Source organism: Gaeumannomyces tritici (assembly GCF_000145635.1).
Source record: "Gaeumannomyces tritici R3-111a-1 unplaced genomic scaffold supercont2.1, whole genome shotgun sequence".
NCBI classification, from domain to species: domain Eukaryota; kingdom Fungi; phylum Ascomycota; class Sordariomycetes; order Magnaporthales; family Magnaporthaceae; genus Gaeumannomyces; species Gaeumannomyces tritici.
Genome location: NW_008804545.1, coordinates 7,577,647 through 7,599,736, shown reverse-complemented (window position 1 = coordinate 7,599,736; position 22,090 = coordinate 7,577,647). Strand labels below are relative to the sequence as shown.

The 22,090-nt window shown below is 59.9% G+C and overlaps 9 protein-coding genes and 1 non-coding gene across 10 annotated transcripts; 6 read left to right on the top strand and 4 right to left on the bottom strand.

The window, feature by feature from the left end:
• The first annotated feature begins 69 nt into the window (after window positions 1–69).
• Window positions 70–2,437, top strand: GGTG_02417 (laccase-2). Its single transcript, XM_009220189.1, has 3 exons — window positions 70–1,559; window positions 1,628–1,689; window positions 1,773–2,437. Exons 1-3 carry the CDS (start codon window positions 177–179, stop codon window positions 2,128–2,130), a joined length of 1,803 nt encoding a protein of 600 aa, XP_009218453.1. The 5' UTR covers window positions 70–176; the 3' UTR covers window positions 2,131–2,437.
• On the bottom strand, window positions 2,285–4,547 carry GGTG_02416 (hypothetical protein). Its single transcript, XM_009220188.1, has 4 exons — window positions 4,131–4,547; window positions 3,901–4,054; window positions 3,685–3,836; window positions 2,285–3,610 (listed from the first exon to the last, which is right to left on the bottom strand). The coding sequence occupies exons 1-4, from the start codon at window positions 4,464–4,466 to the stop codon at window positions 2,537–2,539; spliced, it is 1,716 nt and encodes a 571-aa protein (XP_009218452.1). The 5' UTR covers window positions 4,467–4,547; the 3' UTR covers window positions 2,285–2,536.
• Window positions 4,548–5,783: 1,236 nt separating this feature from the next.
• Window positions 5,784–7,694, top strand: GGTG_02415 (alkaline phosphatase D; the record flags this gene model as incomplete). The annotated part of the gene is made up of 1 exon (XM_009220187.1): window positions 5,784–7,694. One exon carries the CDS (start codon window positions 5,784–5,786, stop codon window positions 7,692–7,694), a length of 1,911 nt encoding a protein of 636 aa, XP_009218451.1.
• A 727-nt stretch (window positions 7,695–8,421) lies between these two features.
• On the top strand, window positions 8,422–9,141 carry GGTG_02414 (hypothetical protein; the record flags this gene model as incomplete). Its single annotated transcript, XM_009220186.1, has 1 exon — window positions 8,422–9,141. One exon carries the CDS (start codon window positions 8,422–8,424, stop codon window positions 9,139–9,141), a length of 720 nt encoding a protein of 239 aa, XP_009218450.1.
• Window positions 9,142–11,002: 1,861 nt separating this feature from the next.
• Window positions 11,003–12,307, bottom strand: GGTG_02413 (hypothetical protein; the record flags this gene model as incomplete). The annotated part of the gene is made up of 2 exons (XM_009220185.1): window positions 11,003–12,182; window positions 12,263–12,307. The coding sequence occupies 2 exons, from the start codon at window positions 12,305–12,307 to the stop codon at window positions 11,112–11,114; spliced, it is 1,116 nt and encodes a 371-aa protein (XP_009218449.1). The 3' UTR covers window positions 11,003–11,111.
• A 410-nt stretch (window positions 12,308–12,717) lies between these two features.
• Window positions 12,718–12,799, bottom strand: GGTG_20040. The gene has a single exon. It is a non-coding gene; the product is annotated as a tRNA-Glu (tRNA).
• Window positions 12,800–13,015: 216 nt separating this feature from the next.
• GGTG_02412 (hypothetical protein) lies at window positions 13,016–16,140 on the bottom strand. The gene is made up of 3 exons (XM_009220184.1): window positions 16,108–16,140; window positions 14,640–16,027; window positions 13,016–14,580 (listed from the first exon to the last, which is right to left on the bottom strand). Exons 2-3 carry the CDS (start codon window positions 15,648–15,650, stop codon window positions 14,002–14,004), a joined length of 1,590 nt encoding a protein of 529 aa, XP_009218448.1. The 5' UTR covers window positions 15,651–16,027; window positions 16,108–16,140; the 3' UTR covers window positions 13,016–14,001.
• Window positions 16,141–17,062: 922 nt separating this feature from the next.
• GGTG_02411 (hypothetical protein) lies at window positions 17,063–19,180 on the top strand (the record flags this gene model as incomplete). The annotated part of the gene is made up of 1 exon (XM_009220183.1): window positions 17,063–19,180. The coding sequence occupies one exon, from the start codon at window positions 17,063–17,065 to the stop codon at window positions 19,178–19,180; it is 2,118 nt and encodes a 705-aa protein (XP_009218447.1).
• A 342-nt stretch (window positions 19,181–19,522) lies between these two features.
• On the top strand, window positions 19,523–20,602 carry GGTG_02410 (hypothetical protein; the record flags this gene model as incomplete). The annotated part of the gene is made up of 1 exon (XM_009220182.1): window positions 19,523–20,602. The coding sequence occupies one exon, from the start codon at window positions 19,523–19,525 to the stop codon at window positions 20,600–20,602; it is 1,080 nt and encodes a 359-aa protein (XP_009218446.1).
• Window positions 20,603–21,214: 612 nt separating this feature from the next.
• GGTG_02409 (hypothetical protein) lies at window positions 21,215–22,084 on the top strand (the record flags this gene model as incomplete). Its single annotated transcript, XM_009220181.1, has 3 exons — window positions 21,215–21,481; window positions 21,543–21,720; window positions 21,795–22,084. 3 exons carry the CDS (start codon window positions 21,215–21,217, stop codon window positions 22,082–22,084), a joined length of 735 nt encoding a protein of 244 aa, XP_009218445.1.
• Window positions 22,085–22,090: the final 6 nt, after the last annotated feature.

Below are 22,090 nucleotides of genomic sequence, written 5' to 3'. Positions count from 1 at the left end.
TGAGCCACCGGCCCTCTTGGTGACCACCTCGGGTTGGTCCTGCGCTACATCTTGAGGCTAGGCAGCCATGTCCTCTTCTACGTCTATAAAGACGGTCCTCGTCAGCCCATTTCTTATCGATTTGCTTCCGAGATCATCATCAGAATCACCAACCCTTCATTCGCCACAGGTTCAAGATGAAGTTTCTAGTCGTCTCTCTTTTCGCCCTTGTCTGCGGCTCTGCAGCTCTGGCCACTCCCGCGAACTCTTCGGTGTCGTCGTCCTCAGGCCAGCACCACCCCAAGCCACACCATCCACACCAACCGCTAGACTCGGGCTGCAAGAATGGGCCCAAGTCTAGGAACTGCTGGGGCAAGCACTCGATTGATACAAACTACTACGAGACCGCCCCGGATACTGGAGTGACGCGCGAGTACTGGCTCTCGGTAGAGGAAGGGATCTGCAACAACGATGGGTACAAGCGTTACTGCCAGACCTTCAACGGATCCTTCCCCGGACCCCTGATCTGGGCCAACTGGGGCGACAACCTTGTCATTCACGTCACCAACAACATGAAAACCAACGGTACTGCTATCCACTGGCACGGTCTTCACCAAAGGGGTTCAGTCGAGTACGACGGAGTGCCCGGCGTCACGCAATGCCCCATTGCTCCGGGGAAGAGCCTCACGTACAAGTTCAGAGTCACCCAGTACGGCACGACCTGGTACCACAGCCACTTCTCGCTGCAGTACACCGAGGGGCTGTTCGGACCCATGATCTTTTACGGCCCTACGACGGCCAACTACGACGAGGACCTGGGTACCCTCTTCCTGCAAGATTGGGACCATGACACGGCCTGGCACGGCTGGGAAAACGTGGCCAGCAAGGGAGCTGGCCCGCTGCCAGCAAACGGCCTCATCAATGGCACCAACACCTTTGACTGCAAGAACAGCACCGACACCAACTGCCTCGGCGGCGGCAAGAAGTTCTCGGCCACCTTTAAGAAGGGCAAGAAGCACCTCATCCGCATCATCAACAACTCGGCCGACGCCCACTTCCAGTTCTCCATCGATGGGCATTCCCTCATCGTGGTCTCCAACGACCTTGTTCCCATCAAGCCCTTCAAGACCCAGAGCGTCAGGGTCAGCATCGGCCAGCGCTACGACGTCATCGTCGAGGCCAACGCCAAGCCCGGCGACTACTGGCTCCGCAGCGGCATGAGCTGCGTGCCCGGCGACACGGGCGCGCTGCGGGAGCGCGTCACGGGCATCATCCGCTACGACAAGAAGAGCAAGGCCGACCCGAAGACGACTTCGGACGTGGTTGTCGACGAGACCTGCTCAGACGAGGACCCCAAGAAACTCGTGCCCCACGTCGCCCTGGATGTCACGCACATGGGCGAGATCGTGCAGTCAGACCTGGGCTTCAAGCCCAACGGCACCCCGGCCGAGGGCCAGAACTGGTTCCAGTGGACGCTGAACAACAGCAGCCTCGTCCTCGACTGGCACGACCCCACGCTCGAGAGGATCTTTGACAGGCAGTCCATCTTCCCGACCAAGTACAACGTGATCAAGGCAGAGGTTAGTTTCGCGGCCCCTTTTTTTGCACTTTTTCTCTTGTCGCCCTAATACTGACAACCGCCGCGCAGCCCGCCAGCTACGGCCCCAGCAAGCAGTGGTTCACGCTGGTGATTCAGAGCAACGAAATCCCGTATGTTCTCTCCCCATGCTCCCAGAGCAATGCCCATCATGAAAACATGACACTCAAGTACTAACCCCCCTCCCCTCCCACAGCCTCACCCACCCCATCCACCTGCACGGCCACGACTTCTGGGTGCTATCGCAGAGCAAGGCCAAGTGGGACGGCACGCCGCGGGGCTTCAACACCAAGAACCCGGCGCGGCGCGACACGGCCATGCTGCCCGCGGGGGGCCACCTAGCCATCGCGTTCCAGCTCGACAACCCGGGCGCCTGGCTGGTGCACTGCCACATCGCCTGGCACGCCGGGCAGGGGCTGTCGCTCGAGTTTGTCGAGTCGCAGGGCCGCATCGCGCTCGGCATGCCCGACCACCACGTGTTTCAGCAGACGTGCCGCGAGTGGGACGCCGTCAGGAATAAGATGCCATTCCCGCAGCACGACTCTGGCATCTGATTTGCTTCATTTTGGATTTTGCATCTTCTTGGGCCGTCTCTGTCCGTTTCTTTTCCTGTCTTTTGAGCATGCATGTATGGGCGTTTTCTGCAACAATCTCTCCTTGTTCTGCATTTGTGGCTGCATCTGGAGTTGGGTCTCGGTATGCATTGGGAGGAAATGGAGCTTGGATTTTTAGAGCTGCGTCGTGTGTGTAAATGGCAGCACGTATGCTTCAAATTCTTCCATATTCTAGAATAGAATTTTGGGTCAAAGTTAATATTTCCCAACCCAGACCACGCAAAAACTTCCATTTCCAGTTCCATCATCTTTCTACCCTCGAGGCTTTCCTTCATCCTTCTTCCCCGGACGCCAAACGCCGCGCTTGCCCTCAAGGCACTCGGATACTTTCCTAGAACCGCCCCCGTTAGTAAACATACCGCTGCAGCGGCTCCGCGCCGTCCCGCTCGGCCTCGTCGAGCCGCTTGTTCAGCCTGATGAGCCACGCCCGCATGACCCAGGCGCAGACGATGCTGGCGCCGGCGAAGGCTGCCGTGGCCGAGAAGCCCAGGACGTAGCGCGGCTCGTGCTCTTGCGGCCACAGGAAGGCGCCGTAGATGGCGGCGACGCTGGCCGAGACGTTGACGAGCGCGTAGGCGACGGCGCGCTTCTCGTGCGACTGCGACAGCGTGCTCCCCACCCAGCCGAGTATCACGGGCCCGACGGCGTACGCGCCTGTGGCGTAGACGAAGGTGGCCGCGTACCGCGCCGCTGTGCTCTCGGTGCCCAGCGACAGCGCGAAGCCGGCGATAGCCAGCGCCAGCCCGGCGGTGGTGTGCAGGACGCGATCGCGCAGGCGGCCGCTGGACCAGCCCAGCGCCACGCTCGCGAGGCCGCTGACGACGTAGGGCGGGGCCGTGAGCAGCAGCGACCGCGTCTGGTCCGGGGCCAGGCGCGTGGCGCGCACGATGGAGGGGAAGAAGTTGTTGAAGGTGCAGGCCGACACGTGCATGTTCTGCATCAGGCAGAAGAGCCAGGTGCGCGGGTCGCCCGCGGCCTGGTAGAGCCCGTCGAGCGCGGACGGTGCCGCTGCCGCCGCCGTCGCGCCGCCCTCCTGCTGCTGCTGCTGCTGCTGCTGCCGCTGGGGGTTGGTGTGGGCGGCGGCGGTGGTGGTGGTGGTGGCGACGCGGTCGCGGGCGACGCGCTCGACGGCCAGGGCGCGCTCGTCGGCCGTCAGCCAGCGCGTGTGGGCGGGCGAGTCGGGTAGCAGCCAGTAGCCGAGGAGGGCGACGGCGGCGGTGACGGAGGCCTCGACGGCATAGAGCCAGCGCCAGCCCGAGAGGCCGAGCACGTTGTGCATGCCCTTGAAGACGCCCGCCGCCACGAGGCCGGCGAGGCCCGAGCTGAGGATCTGGCCCATGTACATGAAGGCGATGCGGACCGCGAGCTCGTCCCGGGTGTAGAAGGAGGAGAGGAGGTAGAGGGCGCCCGGGTAAAAGGGCTGTTTGTGGTGGTACGTCAGCGTGCTGCCTTGGCTAGGGAAGAGGATGTTGATGTATGTGGTTCGAAACGTACCGCTTCAACGAAGCCCAGGAAGAACCGACAGGTTGCGAGGCCCCTGGCGTCCCTCACGGCGGCGGTCGTCCCGGATAGACATGCCCAGCCTAGCATACAACTTGACAGATAGATAGACGGGCGGACTCTTGTGATGAACATGTTGGATGGGACTGCGGATCGGCCATGCGAGTTAGTACGTGCAGATTCGGGCGTATCCAGGAGCAGGGAGCTCACTCTGCATCAGCAGGTAGCCGATGAAGAAAACGGAGATGCACACGTTGTAGTCCCAGCCGTGCAGACCCAGGTCCTCTTCGAGGGTGTCGAGCCTTGCTTGGGGCAGCGCATTGCGATCAATGTGGTTCATGAAGTACATGAGGAAAAGAATGGGCTTGATGGCGTGAGAGGAGATGGTCAGCTTTTTCTCCCGTGCCGAATATCTGGGAATAGGGTAGCGGAGGACAAACCAGCATACTCCGGTCCAGCTTGCTGACCAGCAGTCTTTCCTGTGTCGCCAACTTCTCCACATCGATGACGGCCTGTCCGGCCTCGATGGCGTCCGGCTCCACGGAGCTCTGTGGCTCGTCGGTGGAACTTTTCGATGTGCGATCCATGTTTAGACTGGGTCGAACTCGGTTCAGCAATGAGAGGCCGGGATGCGCTACCGACAGACGAGCTATGTCTAGAGGTTGAGCTTGCGGTCCTCGACAGCGTCCCCTCCTATGTATCCTCCACCAAGGCTCCTTTCGCGGGGTAAGGGGGCGTTTAGCTTCGGGAAAGCAAACCTGGAGAAGGAGAAGCATGGAGCAGCAGTCAATGATGCCTCGAGAGGAGAGCGGAGGTGCGCCTTTGATGAAATACGCCACTGTTTACCGAGAAAAGGTGAGGGCCTGGCTCTGGCCACGTGCGGTCGACAGGCTTCGGCACACAAGTGCCAGCGAACTCTATGGGCATCCACATGCTGTGTTAAATAAAGGCAATCGCCAGGGCCGAAAGCAACCCGACATGGCTATCTCGTCCTAATATGCTATTCTTATGTCAAATTGCGTGTCGTGTTTGACGTATATGCTGGTTGGGCAGCTCAGCTCTATCTTAACTCAGAGTTGATCCCCATACAGCTTCCTCCCTGGCCCGTTTCTCGAACTAGGAGTGAGCTTCCAGCCTCTCGGGTACACCGTTGCCGCTCTCGAGCTCGTCGCGATTGCCAAGAAGACGGGAAAAGCTTGGCTTTCTAGAATAGCCGTGTTTAAGGTGACGCGATGCTGTTGCCATGGGCTAAGAAGGCGCTGGATCAATCTAGAAGCCGTCGCGAACACTTGTTTCATTGGTTGACGAGGTGCAAAGGTAAATAGACTTTACGTCCGCGTCCCTTTTTGCTCTTGATCGCCAAGTCGGCGTTCGTCTATTTAACCTCCCACGCCGCCTCCTCCTGTCACCATGCCCAGATTATCAAGCCACAACAGTTTTGTGGCGGTGTTGGAGGACAAACGTGGGGGTTTCTCCTCGCCATCTTTTGGGCTCCGGTATTGCAGCTAGTGAGAGAGGGGGATTCTTCCCACACACGGTTTCGCGCCCAATCACAACTCCAAATCCCACCACGTTTGCAGGAGCCCCCCTCGCAGTCCCCGATTATCTCGCATTCAGTGCAACGAGCAAATGCATGGAACTGATACCAGATGTGGCTTCATGACATCAGCAGTTGACGGTAGGTGCCGCCCGGCCCCGAGAAACCCCGTCCGGAACACTGCACGAGACCGTTGGCGCTGGCTTCCGAAGCCCGAAAGTCCCAAAAACACCCAATCGAAGTGCCGGTCGCTGCCCACGCGGTCATGCAGCGAGGGGGAGGGCTCTCAACGTCCTCTTATACCCCTGCTGCCCAGCTTACGGGGTGGCGTCTTTGCTTGGACCATTCCGAAATGCAGTGTAACCATCTCCGATTGGGGAAGGGAACGAAATGCGATGCCGCTCAGGCACTCCATTTAGCCCCGGGCGGGAGGCGGGCACATGAGTGCAGTGCGGCGGGGATGTAAAAGAGGGTGCGTTCTAACTGTCCAGCTGCTTGGTGTCCCGCCATCCTCCTTTACCGGCAGTGCTTGCGATATAGCAGAGCAAGGCCAAACATGACGACGGGACCGCTCCTCGCGGGCCTGGGAGCCGGCTGCTCACTCGCGTCGTACACGGGCAACATCAACTACTTCTCGCCCTCGGCCCACCACCCCGGCCTCGGCGTGTCCATCCGTAAGGTGGCGGCGCGGCACTACGCCAACTCGCCGTGGGACCCCGCGGCCCTGAACTTTTCGCATGGCGTCGCCTCGGGCGACCCGTACCAGGACAGCGTCATCCTGTGGACGCGGGCGGCGCCCGCCGGCAGCGACAACGACGGCAGCAACGTCACCGTGTCCGGGCTCGTGGCCCTCTACAGCCACGAGACGGAAAAGTACGTCAAGGCCAGCGCCGCGCCCGTCTGTCTGCAGTGGAGCGTCTCCGAGTCCAGGGACCTCGGTTCTCCCGCGGACTCGGGCACTGCCTATACCAGCTCGGATATCGACTACACCGTCAAGGTCGAGGCGAGAAACCTCAAGCCGTTTACCACGTACTGGTACCAGTTCGGCATCTGCGACTCGGACGTCAAGTCTCCCCTGGGGAGGACCAAGACGCTTCCGGCCAGGGGGAGCAAGGACGTCTCCAGCATAAAGCTGGCCGTCTACTCGTGCAGCAACTATCCGTTCGGCTTCTTCAACGCCTACGGCAACGTCGTCAACAAGGACTCGGTCGACTATGTCGTGCACCTCGGCGACTACATCTACGAATACGCCAACGGCCAGTACGGCTGGGGCGACTCGCTGGGCCGGATCCCCCTGCCGGACAAGGAGATCGTGTCGCTGTACGACTACCGCAAGCGCCACGCGACGTACCGCACCGACGCCGGCCTCCACCGCAGCCACCAGAGCTTCCCCTGGATCCCGACGTGGGACGACCACGAGGTGGCCGACAACGCCTGGAAGGCCGGGTCGGCCGGCATGAACAACAGCGAGGACTCGTTCGTGCGCGAGGGCGGCGTCTCGACGGACCAGCGCAAGATGAACGCCGTGCGCGCCTACTTTGAGTGGATGCCGATCCGGCAGGTCGACATGGACGACAACCTGCGCGTGTGGCGCAGCTTCGCCTTTGGCGACCTGCTCGACCTCGTCATGCTCGACACGCGCGTCTACGACCGCTCCGTCACGGACCTGTACTGGAACACGCCCTACGTCGACGCCATCCGCGGCGAGGCCTCGCGCTCGCTCATGGGGCCGCGCCAGGAGAGCTGGTTCTACCGCACGCTGCGCGACAGCAAGCGGCGGGGCGCGGCCTGGCGCGTCGTCGGGTCGCAGGTGGTCTTCAGCCACATCGACCTGCCCGGCGGCGGCGGCGGCGTCAACGCTGACGCCTGGGACGGGTACGCGGCCAACCGGGGCCGGACGCTACAGGCGCTGGCAGAGGGGGAGATTGGCAACAACATCTTCCTGGCGGGGGACACGCACGTCTCGTGGGTTGCCGACGTGGCGTGGCCCGCGGGCGAGGGCGGCGCGTTGGCGGCGCGGCGGCCGTACGACCCGGCGACGGGCGACGGGGCGCTCGGGGTCGAGTTCGCGGGCACGGCCGTCAGCTCGCCGAGCAGCGCGGTCGGGCAGAACGGCACGCTGGACGCGGCCAATGCGGCGGCGGAGGCGCTGCAGTCGAGCAACGGCGTGCTGCAGTGGCAGGAGTCGTACTACCGCGGCTACTTTGAGCTGGAGGTTGGCTTCGACGAGGTCAGGGCCAGCTTCTTCGGCACGCCCGTCATTGCGACGGCCAACGGGCTCGAGATCCCGCTCGCCAACTTCACGGTGCGGTCGGGCGAGAACAGGCTGCAGAGGGATGCTGGTAATAACAGGACCGTGGTCCGGGGCGGGGTCGTCGAGGCGGGCAGCCTCAAGGGCGGCAGCACCGTGGCGACGAACCTCACGCACGACACGGAGACGGGAGAGTGGGCGGCTCTTCAGTGGTAGCTAGGCTGCCGTCGCGGCATCGCATGGATTTCTCGCACTTGTTGAGGTCATTCGTCAAGGTCGCCATCCTGCAGGATCAACAAACATTATTGATGGCCAGGATCTGCAACGTTAACATGGAAATTTGGCGTCGCGTCGGGCCGTTGGTGATTGATGATTGACTAGAGGTGGTAACCACTGCAACCTGAACCAGCACAGGAAAGCTGCACCCAGCCAATGGCTGTGGCCAAAGCACAGCCCCGCCCAGCGTCGTGCCTGCTGACAGCGTCTGGACGCGACGTTGTTTTGTCCTCCCGCGCAGGTTGTCTTGCATTGCAGGTCCCATGGGTTCGTCACTTCACCAAACTCCCCTGCAAAGACCCCTCATCCCACAAGAGGCAGGTGATAGACCGGCATAATGGGACCTGCCAAGGTCGACATTCCCTCTGTAGAGATCTTCAAGGTTAGCTCACCCGTGAAGAATCCAATCACCTTCACTGTCCCGCCTCCGAACAATGATTTGGTCGGATTTTTGACTTTTACCTTGACCGAAGGGCTCGGCTCTATTTGCAAAGTCTGACCTTGATGATCCTTAAAGGGTATAAAGCCCCTTGACGAGGCTGTCCTCTGGCCGTTGCCCGTCAACGAGAAGCATTCCCACCGTCAAAACTATCCACGCAGTTCCAAGGACTCCCAACGGATACAAGGCAGATCAAGTCCCTTTTTGTCCCTGTCCGCCATTTACAGCATGATGCTCGGCGGTCTGTGCTTCTTGATGGCTACCGCGGTCCTAGCCGCTACACCCAGCCTGGCCAGCATCAGACAAGCTAGCACCGAGGCCCATGTGCCCAGCCTCAACGTCCCGGCCTGCCCGGCCACGGCGGCGGTGAAGTACAGCAAGTCGGTGCCGGACAGGGCCGACTTCAACCTGACCCAAGTCGAGCTGTGCTACGACGCGACAGCCATCCGCATCACATTCACCGCCTTCAACGAGACAAACTTCCACTTCGACCCGAACCACACGCTCAACGACCCCATCTACGAGTACGAGGTCATGGAGGCCTTCATCTCGGCCGGCCGCCACGACCCGAGCACCTACTTCGAGTTCGAGGTCAGCCCCAACAACGTCACCTTCAACGCCTTCATCCTCAACCCGTCCAAGGTCAGGGCCGCCGGCTCGCCCTTTGGTCCCGCCTACGTCAGCGTGCCCTCGCCGCTGGACTTTGGCGTCACGGCCGCCACAGTGCTGGACAGGGCCGCCCAGACGTGGGTGTCGACCGCGCGGATCCCACTGTTCATGTTCAACGTGGACGAGGGAAAGGCCAAGGGCACGCAGTGGAGGATGAACTTTTTCCGCACCATCACAGCCCCCGAAACATTCCCCGCCCAGAGGCTGGGGGCTTGGAACCCGCCCAGCCAAGCCAACTTCCACATGACGCCTTTCTTTGGCCATGTGAGGTTTGTGTAAATATTTGTAGCCATGAGCGCCCGCGATCAGGTCTGTTGCGAAACCAACTTTACGCATTAATGATGATTTCGAAGCTCTGTGACAAGTGTGGGGTGTCTTTTCGGAAGTTGGGTCTCCCAATCCTTTCACATTCTAGAGGTTGCTGTCTTGAACACCAATTCCTGCCACGTTCTTGTGGTATGCATCACCAATGCAATTGCCGACAAAGAAAAAAATAACATGGCCGCAAACGGGCACAACCAGGTACCCACCAGTGACCATAAATACTTTGTCCGAAGCCTGTCAACTGCAATCATGTCCTCTGCCGCTCTTTCGCATCGGCCTCTATGAGAAGACAAACCTCAAAATGTCTGTTCTGTTGACCAAAATCCCCCATTTGCTAGCCAAGATGCCTTCTCGGCTAGCTAAAATGCTCCTATATTCGGTTGTCTGCTTGCTCTCCGCTTGGTTTTGCACTCCGTATAATGCGCATGTTGTGAGTATATTGCAGCCAGTCCGTAACGGACACGCTCAATAGCCAGGAGCGCCTCCTGTTGTCGCATCTTCCGAACGTCCTGGTCGTTAATACTTCTTTGGTGTGTCAAGACATATTACCATTGGATCGCCGCCCTGTGTTCTGCCTGGGCATGGACGTGCCAGGATTTGATCGACGTAAGTCTCCCCTAGCTTCCTTGACATATCTTCACTATGTCGCTTTGCGCTGACGAAGAGTTGACGTTTTACTACGCAATACCGCAGAAAACCTATCCGCTCCGGCAAGACCTACGATACTACAGCGAGCAGCTGCGCGTGGAAGGCCAAGACGACGCAGACCTCGCGAAAGAGCGAGCTGGCCTGCAAAGTTCTCCCGTATCCTTGATTCCCGGCAAGGGTCGCTTCCAGGAATGGCAGGAGAAGCTGGGAGACCTCAACGATCGGACCAGGGCACGTCTGAGCAGGCCACGGCGGGTCCGACCATCGCCAACGGAAAGGGGCTGGCCAGGTCCTAGGACGGGGGTTCTCCGGAACCCAACGCTGCGAGACTTCTCGCCTGTCGCTAACATGATCAATATTGGCCTCATTGCCTCCCGCCTAACGTCAAGCCAGTTCGTGCTTGTCGTTACTTCGGTTAGATACGTCATATGGTTCATCACCGCCGTCACCGGAGCACAGCTTGCCAAGGTAAGGAGCCAGAGAGCCCGCAGCGCACCGACGAGCCACAAGCTAAGCCAGAGGTGTTAGGATATCGAGAGTTCCGAAGGCCCAGTGCTCGGCGGCATTTTGCCTGCCATCGTCATAACACTCCTGGTATCTTATGTCTCCAGCACCATGTCTAAAACGGCCGGGGCTGTCCTCTGGGCTGCTTCTTGCATCGTGGGCGCCATGACTATCTGCCATGGAATTGGCTTGGCCGCGGTAAGCCAGAGAACTCTGCCTGGCACTTTAGGACAGAGCACCGACTGACACATGAGCGCTAGAACCATAACATGGTCAAATCTCAGGAGTCGACTCGCAAAGAAATTGCGTCCCTTATCACCCTATCCCGGATTGGAAGCAAAGCGCCCGACAAGCTTCTCGAGATAGAAGAGCGACTCTGTAATATTCGGGCCGCAAACGTGAAGGACCGACTCCGGTATCATCATTACCCAATCCTCCCAGGTGGGCAGCTGATCAAGGCACAGGAGAAGGCCGATAAGATGCTGGGTAATGTACATATAGACCTGATCAGAGACATCGACAAGGAGAAGGGGAAAGAAAAGGCCTGGCCATACTTCAGGGAGAGGAGAGGGAAACAAAAGTTCAGATAGATAGGGACATGATGGGTTCAGCTATGCCGTCGGGCTAACTGAAACTGTGCCGCAATCTCACCAAGATCATCCTTGTACCCAAACCCCTCCAAAGCTCAGTCTTTTCGATGGCAAATTGCCGGTGATGAGAGCAGCAGGACAACCACCCGAAAAAGGCTCCCGCCAGCCCGACTGACATCTCCATCAGAACCGCTGCCTCCAAAGCCAGTTCTCGAAGTCGCCCTCGGACAGATTCTGTGGGATTGCTCTCAGGGTCGTGTCCCACCGGGAGGAGCACTCTCGCCAACTGGGGTGCCGTCTCGGCTGATCGGCAACCATTTCCCAGAAGCCATTCGCCCCCGGCCCGCTCGCTGCGTCTCCCACCAAAGGGATCAGGCCCAACATACGCCGAGCAAAAACAGATGCGCGAGCGCAGTCTCCATGCGCGATGGCTATGTCGAGGGCGTCCTTGTAGGCCTGCAAGACTTGTTCGGCGGCCTCCCCCGCGGGGAACTCGGCATTGAGGAGGCATATGAGCATCCTGCAGCGGGTGAGGCGGAGCTGCGGGTCGTAGAACGAGAGCGGGCACCCGAATTGGGCGGCTTCCGTGACAATGGCGATGAGGTCTCGGCGGACGTCGCTGATGACGTCGCCCGCGGCGACGCGAAGGCAAACCTCGCATTTGCACTCGACATATCGCTCCTCGAGACCGCGCCGGCGCCACTGGGACGTCGTCTGGTGGATATAGTCCTTGTACGTGATGGTGACTTGTTCTCCAGCCCGGATCGGCCGCAGGGCTTTGAGTTGGTACCATCCTTCGTCGTAGCGCAGGAGGCTGTTTGGCTGGCAGCTGTGGTTTACGCGGCTCATTGTAAGGGCCACGGCCTCCCGAGGCAAGGAGAAGTTCGAGGGATCCGGAATCATGACGGGGAGCGAGTTGGTGACCCAGATGCCCCTAATCTTTCCGCTACCGTGGCTGTGGCTGGAGTCCGACAGGCTGAAGAACTGGCGTTGCTTGTCTTTAGGTAGTGCCTTGATGATGTCGATAGAAGGGCTGTCGTCACCACTGTTTACGGAGAAGACCATTTCGATGTATCCCAGCGAGTTGGCCACATTTTTGCCGCCTCGCGAGGGTCCGACCACCAAAGGCTTCTCAGTATGGATCGTCGTGCCTCTGGCAATGTCGACGCGGGCGATCATGCCTTTTCCCATGCCGGGGACATCCTTGATCTCGAAGAGGGGATTGCGGTTGGCGCTGCCTGGTCCGTCATTGGTCTGAGGCAAAACGTCAGTATCTGCTCGCTGTGTCTGAAGCGGCTCCGAGGAGCCGGGGAGTGAGAGATAAGATTGCTTACAGTGGCATCACCCTCAGGCGGGTCATTGCCAGCGGGTGTGGCCATGGCCGCCAAGTCGTGATTGCCGGAACTAATGGCCGGCGATTGGTGGCAGCGCGGATGATAAGAGCTAGCGAAGACGACCGTTGGAGAGGAAGTTGGGTTGGGTGGGAGGCAATGGGCAGTGGTGTGTTTTTTTTGTAGCAGCCAAAACGCGAACGAGCTACCGGATTTGTTTCCTTCTAGCTTGGTTTATGGAGTGACATGTATATGAGTGTCAGATGGCATGGAAGTGATGGAAATTACAAACAACCGAATGCAAAGAAAATACAACCGTTACCAACGCCAGGGACTAGGACCAGCAAACCGAGTCGAAAAGGGAAGTAAAGTAAATAAAGCATAAAAGGCCAAGGAACAAAAAGGAATTGCCCGGTAAGCAGGATATAAAAATATAAAAAAGCAAAAGCGAATGTAAATTCCGATACGGGGAATCGAACCCCGGGCCCAGCATCTGCTCTGCTCGAGAGTGCCGAATGTTAACCACTACACCATATCGGATTGCCTTGTGGACTGTTTGTTGACGGCAGCAGCATCCCGCTTGCCTTTCAGATCTGGCAGGGCGGCACCTTCCCAAGGAAACACAGGAAGGTCTGGTGGCACGGGAAAAAAATCATCGGGAAGGCGCAGCCAGCCGTTGGTGGATGTTTGCTTTGGGCGGCACCCCCCATCGTGCTCAACAGCACCAGCACAGAAACTGCCATCTCCTCAGATGCCCTGGACGCTTCACCTTGCCTGCTCGCCCGCGTGGTGCTCGAATTTGGTCCCCGTGGGATTTCCGGCCACCTTGGACGGGAAGAGGATATGGAGACCAAGGTAAAGTCTATTGGTGGATGCGCACTAGGCTACCCTGCGAGGAGCAGAGCCATTTGGACTGCCGGTTGGACTCCGTCTCTTTGCCAGTCTGGGCCGAGGCTTGTAGGAAACAGCCATGCTCTCCAAAATGCTTAGCCTTCTTCCTACAGCAAAGATATAAGCACTGCTAGCCGCAAAGTCTTCGGCGAGGGCCTTGGATATCTTGATGCCGGACCCGTGATGATCGGCATACTCATTGTCCATAGAGCAGTTATAAATCGCCTCAGTGATGTCTAGTGGAAGCAGATAACAGAAATAGACGAGGAGAGACGGCAAACCCCCATAGCCACCAACAAGGCGGGTGGGCATTGGCCGAAAAAGGAGCCCCCGATTGCACATCCATATATCACCTCCATTAAATCGCAAGACCGGCTCTCCCAGGCTGCGGGATAAAAGGTACACGCTGCAATGCAAAGTTAAATGCCAAAATTATTGCAACAGCACCTTTAGATCATACGTGCATGGAGCGTGGAATCGAAGCCGTAATGCTTTAGTTGATAATGTCTCTAAAGGCCATCATCCAGGCGGACCAGCGACGGAGCAAAGGACTGGCAAGAAGACCCCTTACGTGCGGCAGAGAAAGGCCATGGACGACTGGAAACCCAAGAATTCCATTCTTATGATGGTATGAGTGACCACTCGGCCATGGCCTCTAACTGCCGCACGAAAGCGGTACCCTTGAAAGCCCTTGGCTCAGTGCCGAGCCAACTGGATGGTGGACGTGTCCTGGGTGCTGAGAAGTTATTCAATCCAGCGGGCCGCGAACAGAATGTGCGACAACCATATATAGCTACCTATTAAGCCGGGGGCGAGAGTAGATGTCCCGGCCGGTGTCGGGAGCAGCTGTCTCAGCCGTCCCTCTGCTGGGCCCAGGTCTGCCTGGCCAAGTAGTAGAGGACGCCGACGATCCAGAGGGCAACGAGAATGGCGGCTTGGATTGGCGCGAACACTGCGCCCCGCATGACGACAAACCCGCTAACGACGGCGAAGGCGACGGGCACGATCAACAAGGGGCGGTAGGGGCGAGGCAGCGATGGCTCGCGGAAGCGAAGGTAAATGGCGCCGCAGACGGTGACGAAGAAGAACGAGTACTCGCCGAGTCCATTGAACGTGAGAAGGGCCCGGAAGCTGCCCAGGAGAATGTACAGGGTGGAAAGCACGGTGCTTAGAAGAAGGGCGTTGATAGGAGCGTCAGACTCAGAGATTTCGGGCGCATCGGGAGTGGTGTCGTCGTTGCGGGCTGCGCTTGAAAGACCGAAAGATCCAAGAGCGCCGATGACGCGTGGAAGCCAGCCCTTGTTAGAGGCGGCAACGGCCATGCGGCTGGCAATGAATGAGTTTCCGAGCAGGGAGCCGGCCACGACAAGGCAAATCAGGGTGGCAGCGACCACGCCGCCGATGGGACCCAGGAGGCGGGTGATTGCAGTCTATTTCCAGTCAGTGAGGAGCGGGCGGGCGCCGAGTAGAGCAGCAGGGGAGCACTTACCACCGCGACACTGTCTGTAGTAGAGACGACATCCCACGGAAGAAGAACGTAGTAGGCCGCGTTGGTGGCCACAAAGCACAGCACAATGGTGGGGACGGCCGAGTTGATGGCGAGGGGCAACTGGCGGGCCGGCGCCGAGAGCTCAGCCGTGATGTAGACGGCCTTGTCCCAGCCGGAATAGGCCCAGAGGGCGCCGTAGAGCGCGGCAGAGAGGTTGCCGAGCATCTCCCAGCTGCCGACATCGTCCCAGTGGATGGTTCCTCCGCCGGGCGTGGGCGTGTCGCGGTTGCGGAACCAGGGCCTCTCGCGCCAGTCGCGGCCGCCGATCGCGTCCCGCCAGCGCGCAGGATTGGTCGCGACGAGGACGGCGACCACGAGGCCCGCGGCGACGACCAGCGCGATGCTGGCGAACTTTGTGGCGACGAAGAAGTTGTTCAGCCGCGTGCTCGCGCGCGTGCTGATGGAGTTGGCGGCCGTCACGGCGACCAGCACCAGGACGGACAGCAGCTTGTGGCTCAGGCGGTCGGCCTCGCCCGTCACGCCCGCGGCCGAGTACATGCTCTCGACGAAGACGATGCTGAGGATGGCCAGGGTGGCGGGCATGACGGCCACGACCCAGGTCCAGGCGGCCAGGAAGCCGACGACGTCGCCGAAGATGTACTGCAGGTAGGGCTGGACGCCGCCCTCGCCCGGGATGGCGGTGCCCAGCTCCGTCAGGGCGCTGGCGCCGGTCCAGGCGAGCAGGCCGCCGACGAGCCAGACGGCCAGCGCGGCGCCCGGCGACGGCACGTTGGCGTCGATGGACCCGGGCGAGGTGAAGACGCCGCTGCCGATGACGATGCTGACGACGATGGCGAAGGCCTCGAGTGTCCCCAGGTCGCGACGGAACGAGGAGCCGCCGGGAACGACGGGGGATGGGTCGTGCCCCGCAGGAGTGCTAGCACCGTAGTCGGCATTCTCATTCGCCAGCAGCGGCTGCGCGGCGCTTTCCCTCTCTTGGTCTGCTGGCATGGTTGGGTGTGGGTTGATGACGGATTACTACAGGGAAATGGATGGCCGGCATCTCCCAAGCCACAATGCTATTTGGAGAAATCGCACGGGCCGGCATGTGAATTCACGTCATTCCACGCACGTGACACGGATCATTTTGGCGCCTTGGATTCTCTGGCATGTCACCCTTGCATTTTGAAAAGAAAGATGCTGAACATTTCGACTTCTTAACTGATCTTCCACTGTCCAGCTGCCTCCTATATGGCCTAGAAACGTCGTCAAGATTTCGGGCCGGGCCGTGTGTTCACGTCCGGCGGGTGTGGCGGCATCGACTCAATTTGTTTGTCGCGTTGGAATGGTTGCTGCCAAATTGCTGATCGGACGTCCAAGCATCATGTCTGGGGAAGGTCGGAAGCCAGTCGGTCAGGCCGGCTGACAGGATAGCGAGCGGGGCTTCTCCATTTTGAGGTTCTCCTACTGTAGCCCAAGATACTCAGGATGATTTCATATGACGGACCCACGGAAACCTAGGCCGCGGACGTCCGAGGACGGCGAGGAGTCATTCATTGTGTCTAATCACGGGGATCGGGCACCCGCGCAAGACATTTGACAGAAGTTCTAGAGCAGTGAATCAATTGACTGAAGACAAGCAGAAGAAGTATGGTAGATAGGCACCAAGGGTGGATCAGTTTGATTCACCAATAAATCTTCAAAAAGGAGTTCCAAGTTGCCAAGGCAGCTAATGCGGCGGGAGATCTTCGTTTTGATGCAAACGGTGGAGAAATAGGGAGTAAGTCCCTAGTGAAGGAGTACCACAGCCTCGTTATACCCTTCCCTTGGACGTGATTCAAGAATACCTAACAGTAGATTGCACAAAGCTGAACTTTCCCGATTATCTATTTTAGACTGTGTAATAGCTACAAACGCACCGTGGCGAACTTGTTCCGCCCGTCTTTCGGTGGTAGGTAGGCAGACTGTTTGTTCGGTCGGGGTGCCCGGACGGGTCCACGGGTCTTGTTCCGCTTGCGGGTCAAGATCGTCAAAGAGGAGCTGGCCGCGGACACCCGAGGACAGCGCAGAGTCATCGCATCGCCTCAATTGACGATGACATATTTTTCGTGAGATCCACACCTGGCATGGTAATCCTGTTGGCGTTGCCTAATTGGGCAATTCCACGTTCAATTGTGGCCGCGCGGCGATGGCGAGCGAAACAGAGCGCCCGCTGTGTCGTCGCTAGTTTCGTGGCTAGATATATCTTCAGGATGCCTGGTCGCAATTTTTTTTTATCGCGTTATTCTACGTATTTGTCTTATCACACAATTCATTCTCCTTCCGTTTCCTACTGGGGTTTCGTCTTGTTTCTTTTGTCCGACAATGAACTAAACAACTAGAAAGGACCATTAATATCCATCTCCGTGCTCACATTTCTGGCCATGGCTCGTCCTTCTTTTTTATTTTCCAAATCCCAACCGCCGGCCCTGGAAGCCGACGTAGAACCCGGACCCCACGACGAGCGCCAGCCCCTGCTCGGCTCAACAAGTGCCAGCAAGCCACGAAACGGCGACTACCGCCGGGTCAATAGCCACGACGATGAGGAGGCCAATCGCAAATATGGAAGCACCGACGGGAGCGACAGCGACCCGGAGTCGGACTCGGAATACGACTCGGAGGACGAGGAGGTCAAGCAGAGGCGGCAGGCGAAGCGGATAAAGGAGCTCGGCGGCTGGTGGCGCTACCTCGCTGACTTCTTCAGCGTGTTCGGGCCGTTCCTGGTGCCGCGCGGCGACGTCAAGGTGCAGCTGTGCATCCTCGTGTGCGTCGTCTGCGTGGCCGCGCAGCGCGTACTCACCGTCATGATCCCCAACCAGCTCGGGGCCGTGGCCAATGCGGTGCTGGGCAGCGGCGCTGACGGCGTGGCGGCCCACCCGCCCTACCGCGAGCTGGCCGTCTGGGTCGGGCTAAGCGTCCTGAGCGGCGGCTCGATCCTGGGCTTCTTCGAGCAGGTGGCCAAGGTGCCCGTGCGGCAGTTCTCGGAGCGCGCCGTGGCCCGCGCCGCCTTCGGCCACGTCATGGGCCTGTCGATGGACTTCCACGGCGAGCACGACACGGCCGAGGTCATGAAGACGGTCGAGCAGGGCACGGCGCTGATGCACGTGCTTGACCGCGTCCTGCTCGAGGTGGCGCCCACCGTCGTCGACCTGGCCACCTCGGTCGTCGTGCTCGGCCTGCGCTTCGACTGGACCGTGGCCGGGCTCATGGCCTTTGCATTTGTGGGCTTCATGTCCATGGAGGCCTGGTGCAGCTCGAGGTGGCGCGTGGGGCCCCGCCGGGTCATGGCGCGCGCCGAGCGCGAGCAGACGCGCGTCATGCACGGCGCCATCCAGGGCTGGCAGTCCGCTCACCTCTTTGGGGCGCTGGGCCGCGAGAAGACGCGGTTCGGCGACGCGGTGGAGGCGAGGCTCCGGGCGGAGCGGGGCTGGACCCTGCGGGATTCGGGCATCGAGGCCGTGTTTTTCATCTTTGAGCCCCTGACCTTCGCGGGCGTGGCCGCCATCATCCTGCGCCGCGTCGTCGACGGCAGCGCCAAGCCGGGCGACTTCGTCTTCTTCATCGACTACTGGCAGTACCTCATCTGGCCGCTCAAGTTCATCATGCAGGACTACCGCCAGGTGCTGTCGGACATGGTCGACGCCGAGCAGCTGCTCGTGCTGCTGCGGACCAAGGCCACCGTCCAAGACAAGCCCGGAGCAGGCAAGCTGGGTGACGATAACGACGACGACGACGAGACCGGAGCTGTCGCCACCCGCGGTTGCGTCGCGTTTGAGGATGTCGGGTTCGAGTACGACGGCGGCGAGCGCGGGCAGGCCGCCATCGCTGGCCTCAGCTTTTCGGTGGCGCCGGGCGAGACGGTCGGGCTGGTGGGCGCGTCGGGCGCGGGCAAGTCGACCATCCTCAAACTCCTGCTGCGCTTCTACGACGTGAGCGAGGGCCGCGTCTCCATCGACGGGCGCGACGTGCGCGACGTGACGCTCGAGTCGCTCCGGGCCGCCTTCGGCGTGGTGCCGCAGGAGCCGCAGCTCTTCGACGCGTCGGTGCTCGAGAACGTGCGGTACGCGCGGCCCGACGCGACCGACGCCGAGGTGCGCGCCGCCTGCGCCGCCGCCGCCATCCACGGGCGCGTCATGGGGTTCCGGGACGGCTACCAGACGCGCGTGGGCGAGGGCGGCGTCAAGCTGTCGGGCGGCGAGGCGCAGCGGCTGGCGGTGGCGCGGGCGCTCCTGCGGGACCCGGCCATCCTGGTGCTGGACGAGGCCACCAGCTCCGTCGACTCGGGCGCCGAGGCCGAGATCCAGGAGGCGCTCGAGGCGTTCCGGCGCCAGCGCGCGCGCACCACCTTCATCGTCGCGCACCGCCTGTCGACCGTCGTGTCGGCCGACCGCATCCTGGTCATCGACAAGGGTCGCTGCGTCGAGAGCGGCACCCACGCGGAGCTGCTGTCAAAGAAGGGGAGGTACGCGGAGCTTTGGAATAAGCAGACCGGCGGGAGCTGAACGTGGCGACTCGTTGTCGCCGAGGCATGCATGGGCGCAGGTGTCAGTGACTACGGGTGAGACATCTGTCACGCTCGCTGGATTTTGGCACGCTACTTGGGCAAACCCTTGGGCAAACCCCAAGGCGACGTCAGGGAGCACATCATCTGATGGCTGTCCGGCCCGTGCTTGCCCGAAATTTGGTCGCGCGCCCGAAGCTTCACATGCATATGGATTGAAGTCCTTTCCCCGAACTTCAAAAGCACTTTTAATCAGGCAGCGTCTTCTACTTTGCCAAGGCGTCACTCAGGAGTTAGAGGATAAACGGTTGTAGGGTATGCATTAAATATCACTTGGTTCATCATGCCGTCGAGGGGTTACAAGGAGGTGCGGCGATACCATGACAACGACTACAGACAGTTTCGCCGGTACGAGGTTGCAGAGGACAGGGATGCTCGCGACTACGACGATATAAACCAGAAGCAATTCCGGCGGTACAAGGACAGCGACCGGAGGCGGTTCCGTCGCGACGAGGGCGCAGAGGACAGCCATCCTCCCAGGTACAGCGACATATATCGGAAGCAGTCCCGTCAATACGACGACACCGGAAGCCAGTTTGGGGAGTACTACGATCCAGGCAGCCAGAGGCCAGGCTACTACGGCTATGACGAGAACCGCTGGCTCGACGGACAGTATCCAGTGTACCCCCGCGGCAGGCAGTGGTACGACGACAGCTATACTTATAGGCACCCGTCGTCAAGAGCTCATCGGCACTCTCATAACCACCGTCGCCATCAGTACGAATACCATGACGACGTGTCGGATCGTGGAGACCAGCAACAAGAGGGGCACGATGTGTACGAAGAGGAAGAAGTGCAGGAGTCAAGAGGCCGGGCCAGGAGCAGGCCTGGGCGGCTCGTGTCGAGGTTGAAGAACTGGGTGTCTGGGTCTAGGGGAGCGTCCAAAAAGCGCACAGACGAAGTGTCGCAGTCATCCCGCGCGTCCTCAAGTAGCAGGTCCGGCTACGGAGACAGCGACCACCATCACTTGACGCGTGGGCGCAGCCACAGTCCTGACAGGAGGCGAGGCCACCGCCGCTACCACCTACGGCACCACTCGGAGACGCGGTCACGGTCACGGTCGCGGTCGCGGAGCCTGGACGATCCCGCGATGCGGCTGCGGCACGCCGTCATCGCGGGCGTCACGGCGGGCGCCATCGAGGCGATCCGGGTCCGGCGCGAGCCTGGGCCGTGGAGCGGGCCCAAGGGCCGCAGGGTGGCGACTGCGGCCTTTAGTGCGGCGGCGATCGAGGCCGCGATTGACAAGCACCCGGAACACGACCCGCAGAAGAAGGCGATGGCGGCGCGGATTGGAGGGTTGATGATGAGTCGTATCATCAACGGGCCAAGGAGGGGAGGCGACGGTGGTGGGCGCAGGGGCTGATGGTGTTTAGTGTTGAATTTAATGGGTGAGCGGAGCGGGAGCAGGCGAGGGTGGGGATTTACGTGCGTGCGGGCGAGAGTGCCTGGGATGGAGGCTAAAGCCAAGTCGGGAAGGGACCGCCGTGAATCCATTTCCGGCTCGCTCCTGCCTTGTTAGTTCAATAAATGGACTAACTTTACAAGGGCCAGTGGCTGGTGCTCGCTGCATGAGGCCAGCTCTTCTAGTAAGCTGGGACGCGCTAGGCCAAAAATTTCAGCGGCACGGGCAGTTGCTTACGGTATCGCCCACTGAATTTGTGCTGTTGGCTCTCGAAAACACGACGCGACAAGTCACAGCCACTGAGCCGCCACCAATTGCACTACGCAGCGAAGCACGTTGACGGCTGCGCATGGAAAGAACACCAACGACACAGTCGGGTCTGACCCCAAACTATTGTTCACGACCAACGAGTTTTGTGAGCGCTGCGCCGCGCCATCGAACAATGGCTATTAAATATGGCGCCATGGCCTGCCAGGATCAGGATCTGGAGAAGATTTTCCTTGCACACAAGGCACCTCCACCACCACCCCTCCAACCAACCTCGAACCACAAACCACCAAAGTAAACACGACCATGAAGACAGCAAGCATCGTGGCAGCCATTTGCGGCTGCATCACCATGGCAGCAGCGAAGTCTATCTCCATGACACCCCACCAGCAGTACTCGTCCTCCGTCGGAGTCCTCGGCTGCAAGATTGATACTAACAGGGCTGCCTTCTGGCCCATCCCCGTTGATTGTAATAACATCTGTGTCAAGGTCACCCACAAGGGCCGACATGTGACCCTGCTTAGGATCGACGTGTCCAGGGGCGCTTACGATATTTCCTACGATGCTTGGAACGTATGTATCTTCTGGGACCCCTCATGTTGTGTGTATATGCTAACCAAAACAACCCCCACAGTACCTCACTACAGGCTTCAGTGCGAAGGATGCCGGCAAAGCCTCATATGGGGGAGCTGTCGCCGCCGAGTACGAAGATGTACATGGCAGCGACCCCGAGTGCAGGAAGCTGATGCACACGGCGGGCAACAAGCTAGCCTTGTCCGCCTCGAACTCCCAGAACTTTATAACCTCCTGTGGTAAGTCATCCACTCTGTGCATCCCGGACCATATCATCTCCCCACCAAACCTAACGCCGTGTCAAAACTTTTAGCTCCAGGCACCTTTGTCAGAGATAACATGATCCAACTCAACATCAAAGACGCTCAGTGCCAGTGGGGCAAAGACGAAGTCTGCAAGCTGACTGATGCCGACCGTGCCGCTGGCCTCAACCAGCCTGCCTGTCCCAGCGTCCTGGGAAACCAAGACAAGATGAAGCCGTGCTTAGTGAAGGATATCAAGTATGGCACTGGGAAACACGTCTGCGCCGACGGCTCGGACGTAGTTGGTACTCCCCAGGTCCCGGCCCCAGCGGCCGCTGCTCCACCACCTACCATGAGGTAGACTAAC

Bases quoted from the DNA above. Each gene is read 5' to 3' on its own strand.
- GGTG_02417 (XM_009220189.1), top strand. From the start codon at position 177: ATGAAGTTTCTAGTCGTCTCTCTTTTCGCCCTTGTCTGCGGCTCTGCA. The intron at 1,560-1,627 runs GTTAGTTTCGCG...ACCGCCGCGCAG, and splicing joins ACAACGTGATCAAGGCAGAG to CCCGCCAGCTACGGCCCCAG. The intron at 1,690-1,772 runs GTATGTTCTCTC...CCCCTCCCACAG, and splicing joins ATTCAGAGCAACGAAATCCC to CCTCACCCACCCCATCCACC.
- GGTG_02416 (XM_009220188.1), bottom strand. From the start codon at position 4,466: ATGCTTCTCCTTCTCCAGGTTTGCTTTCCCGAAGCTAAACGCCCCCTT. The intron at 4,055-4,130 runs GTTTGTCCTCCG...CACGCCATCAAG, and splicing joins AGCTGGACCGGAGTATGCTG to CCCATTCTTTTCCTCATGTA. The intron at 3,611-3,684 runs GTACGTTTCGAA...CACCACAAACAG, and splicing joins TCCTGGGCTTCGTTGAAGCG to CCCTTTTACCCGGGCGCCCT.
- GGTG_02412 (XM_009220184.1), bottom strand. From the start codon at position 15,650: ATGCCAGCAGACCAAGAGAGGGAAAGCGCCGCGCAGCCGCTGCTGGCG. The intron at 14,581-14,639 runs GTAAGTGCTCCC...GACTGGAAATAG, and splicing joins CTACAGACAGTGTCGCGGTG to ACTGCAATCACCCGCCTCCT.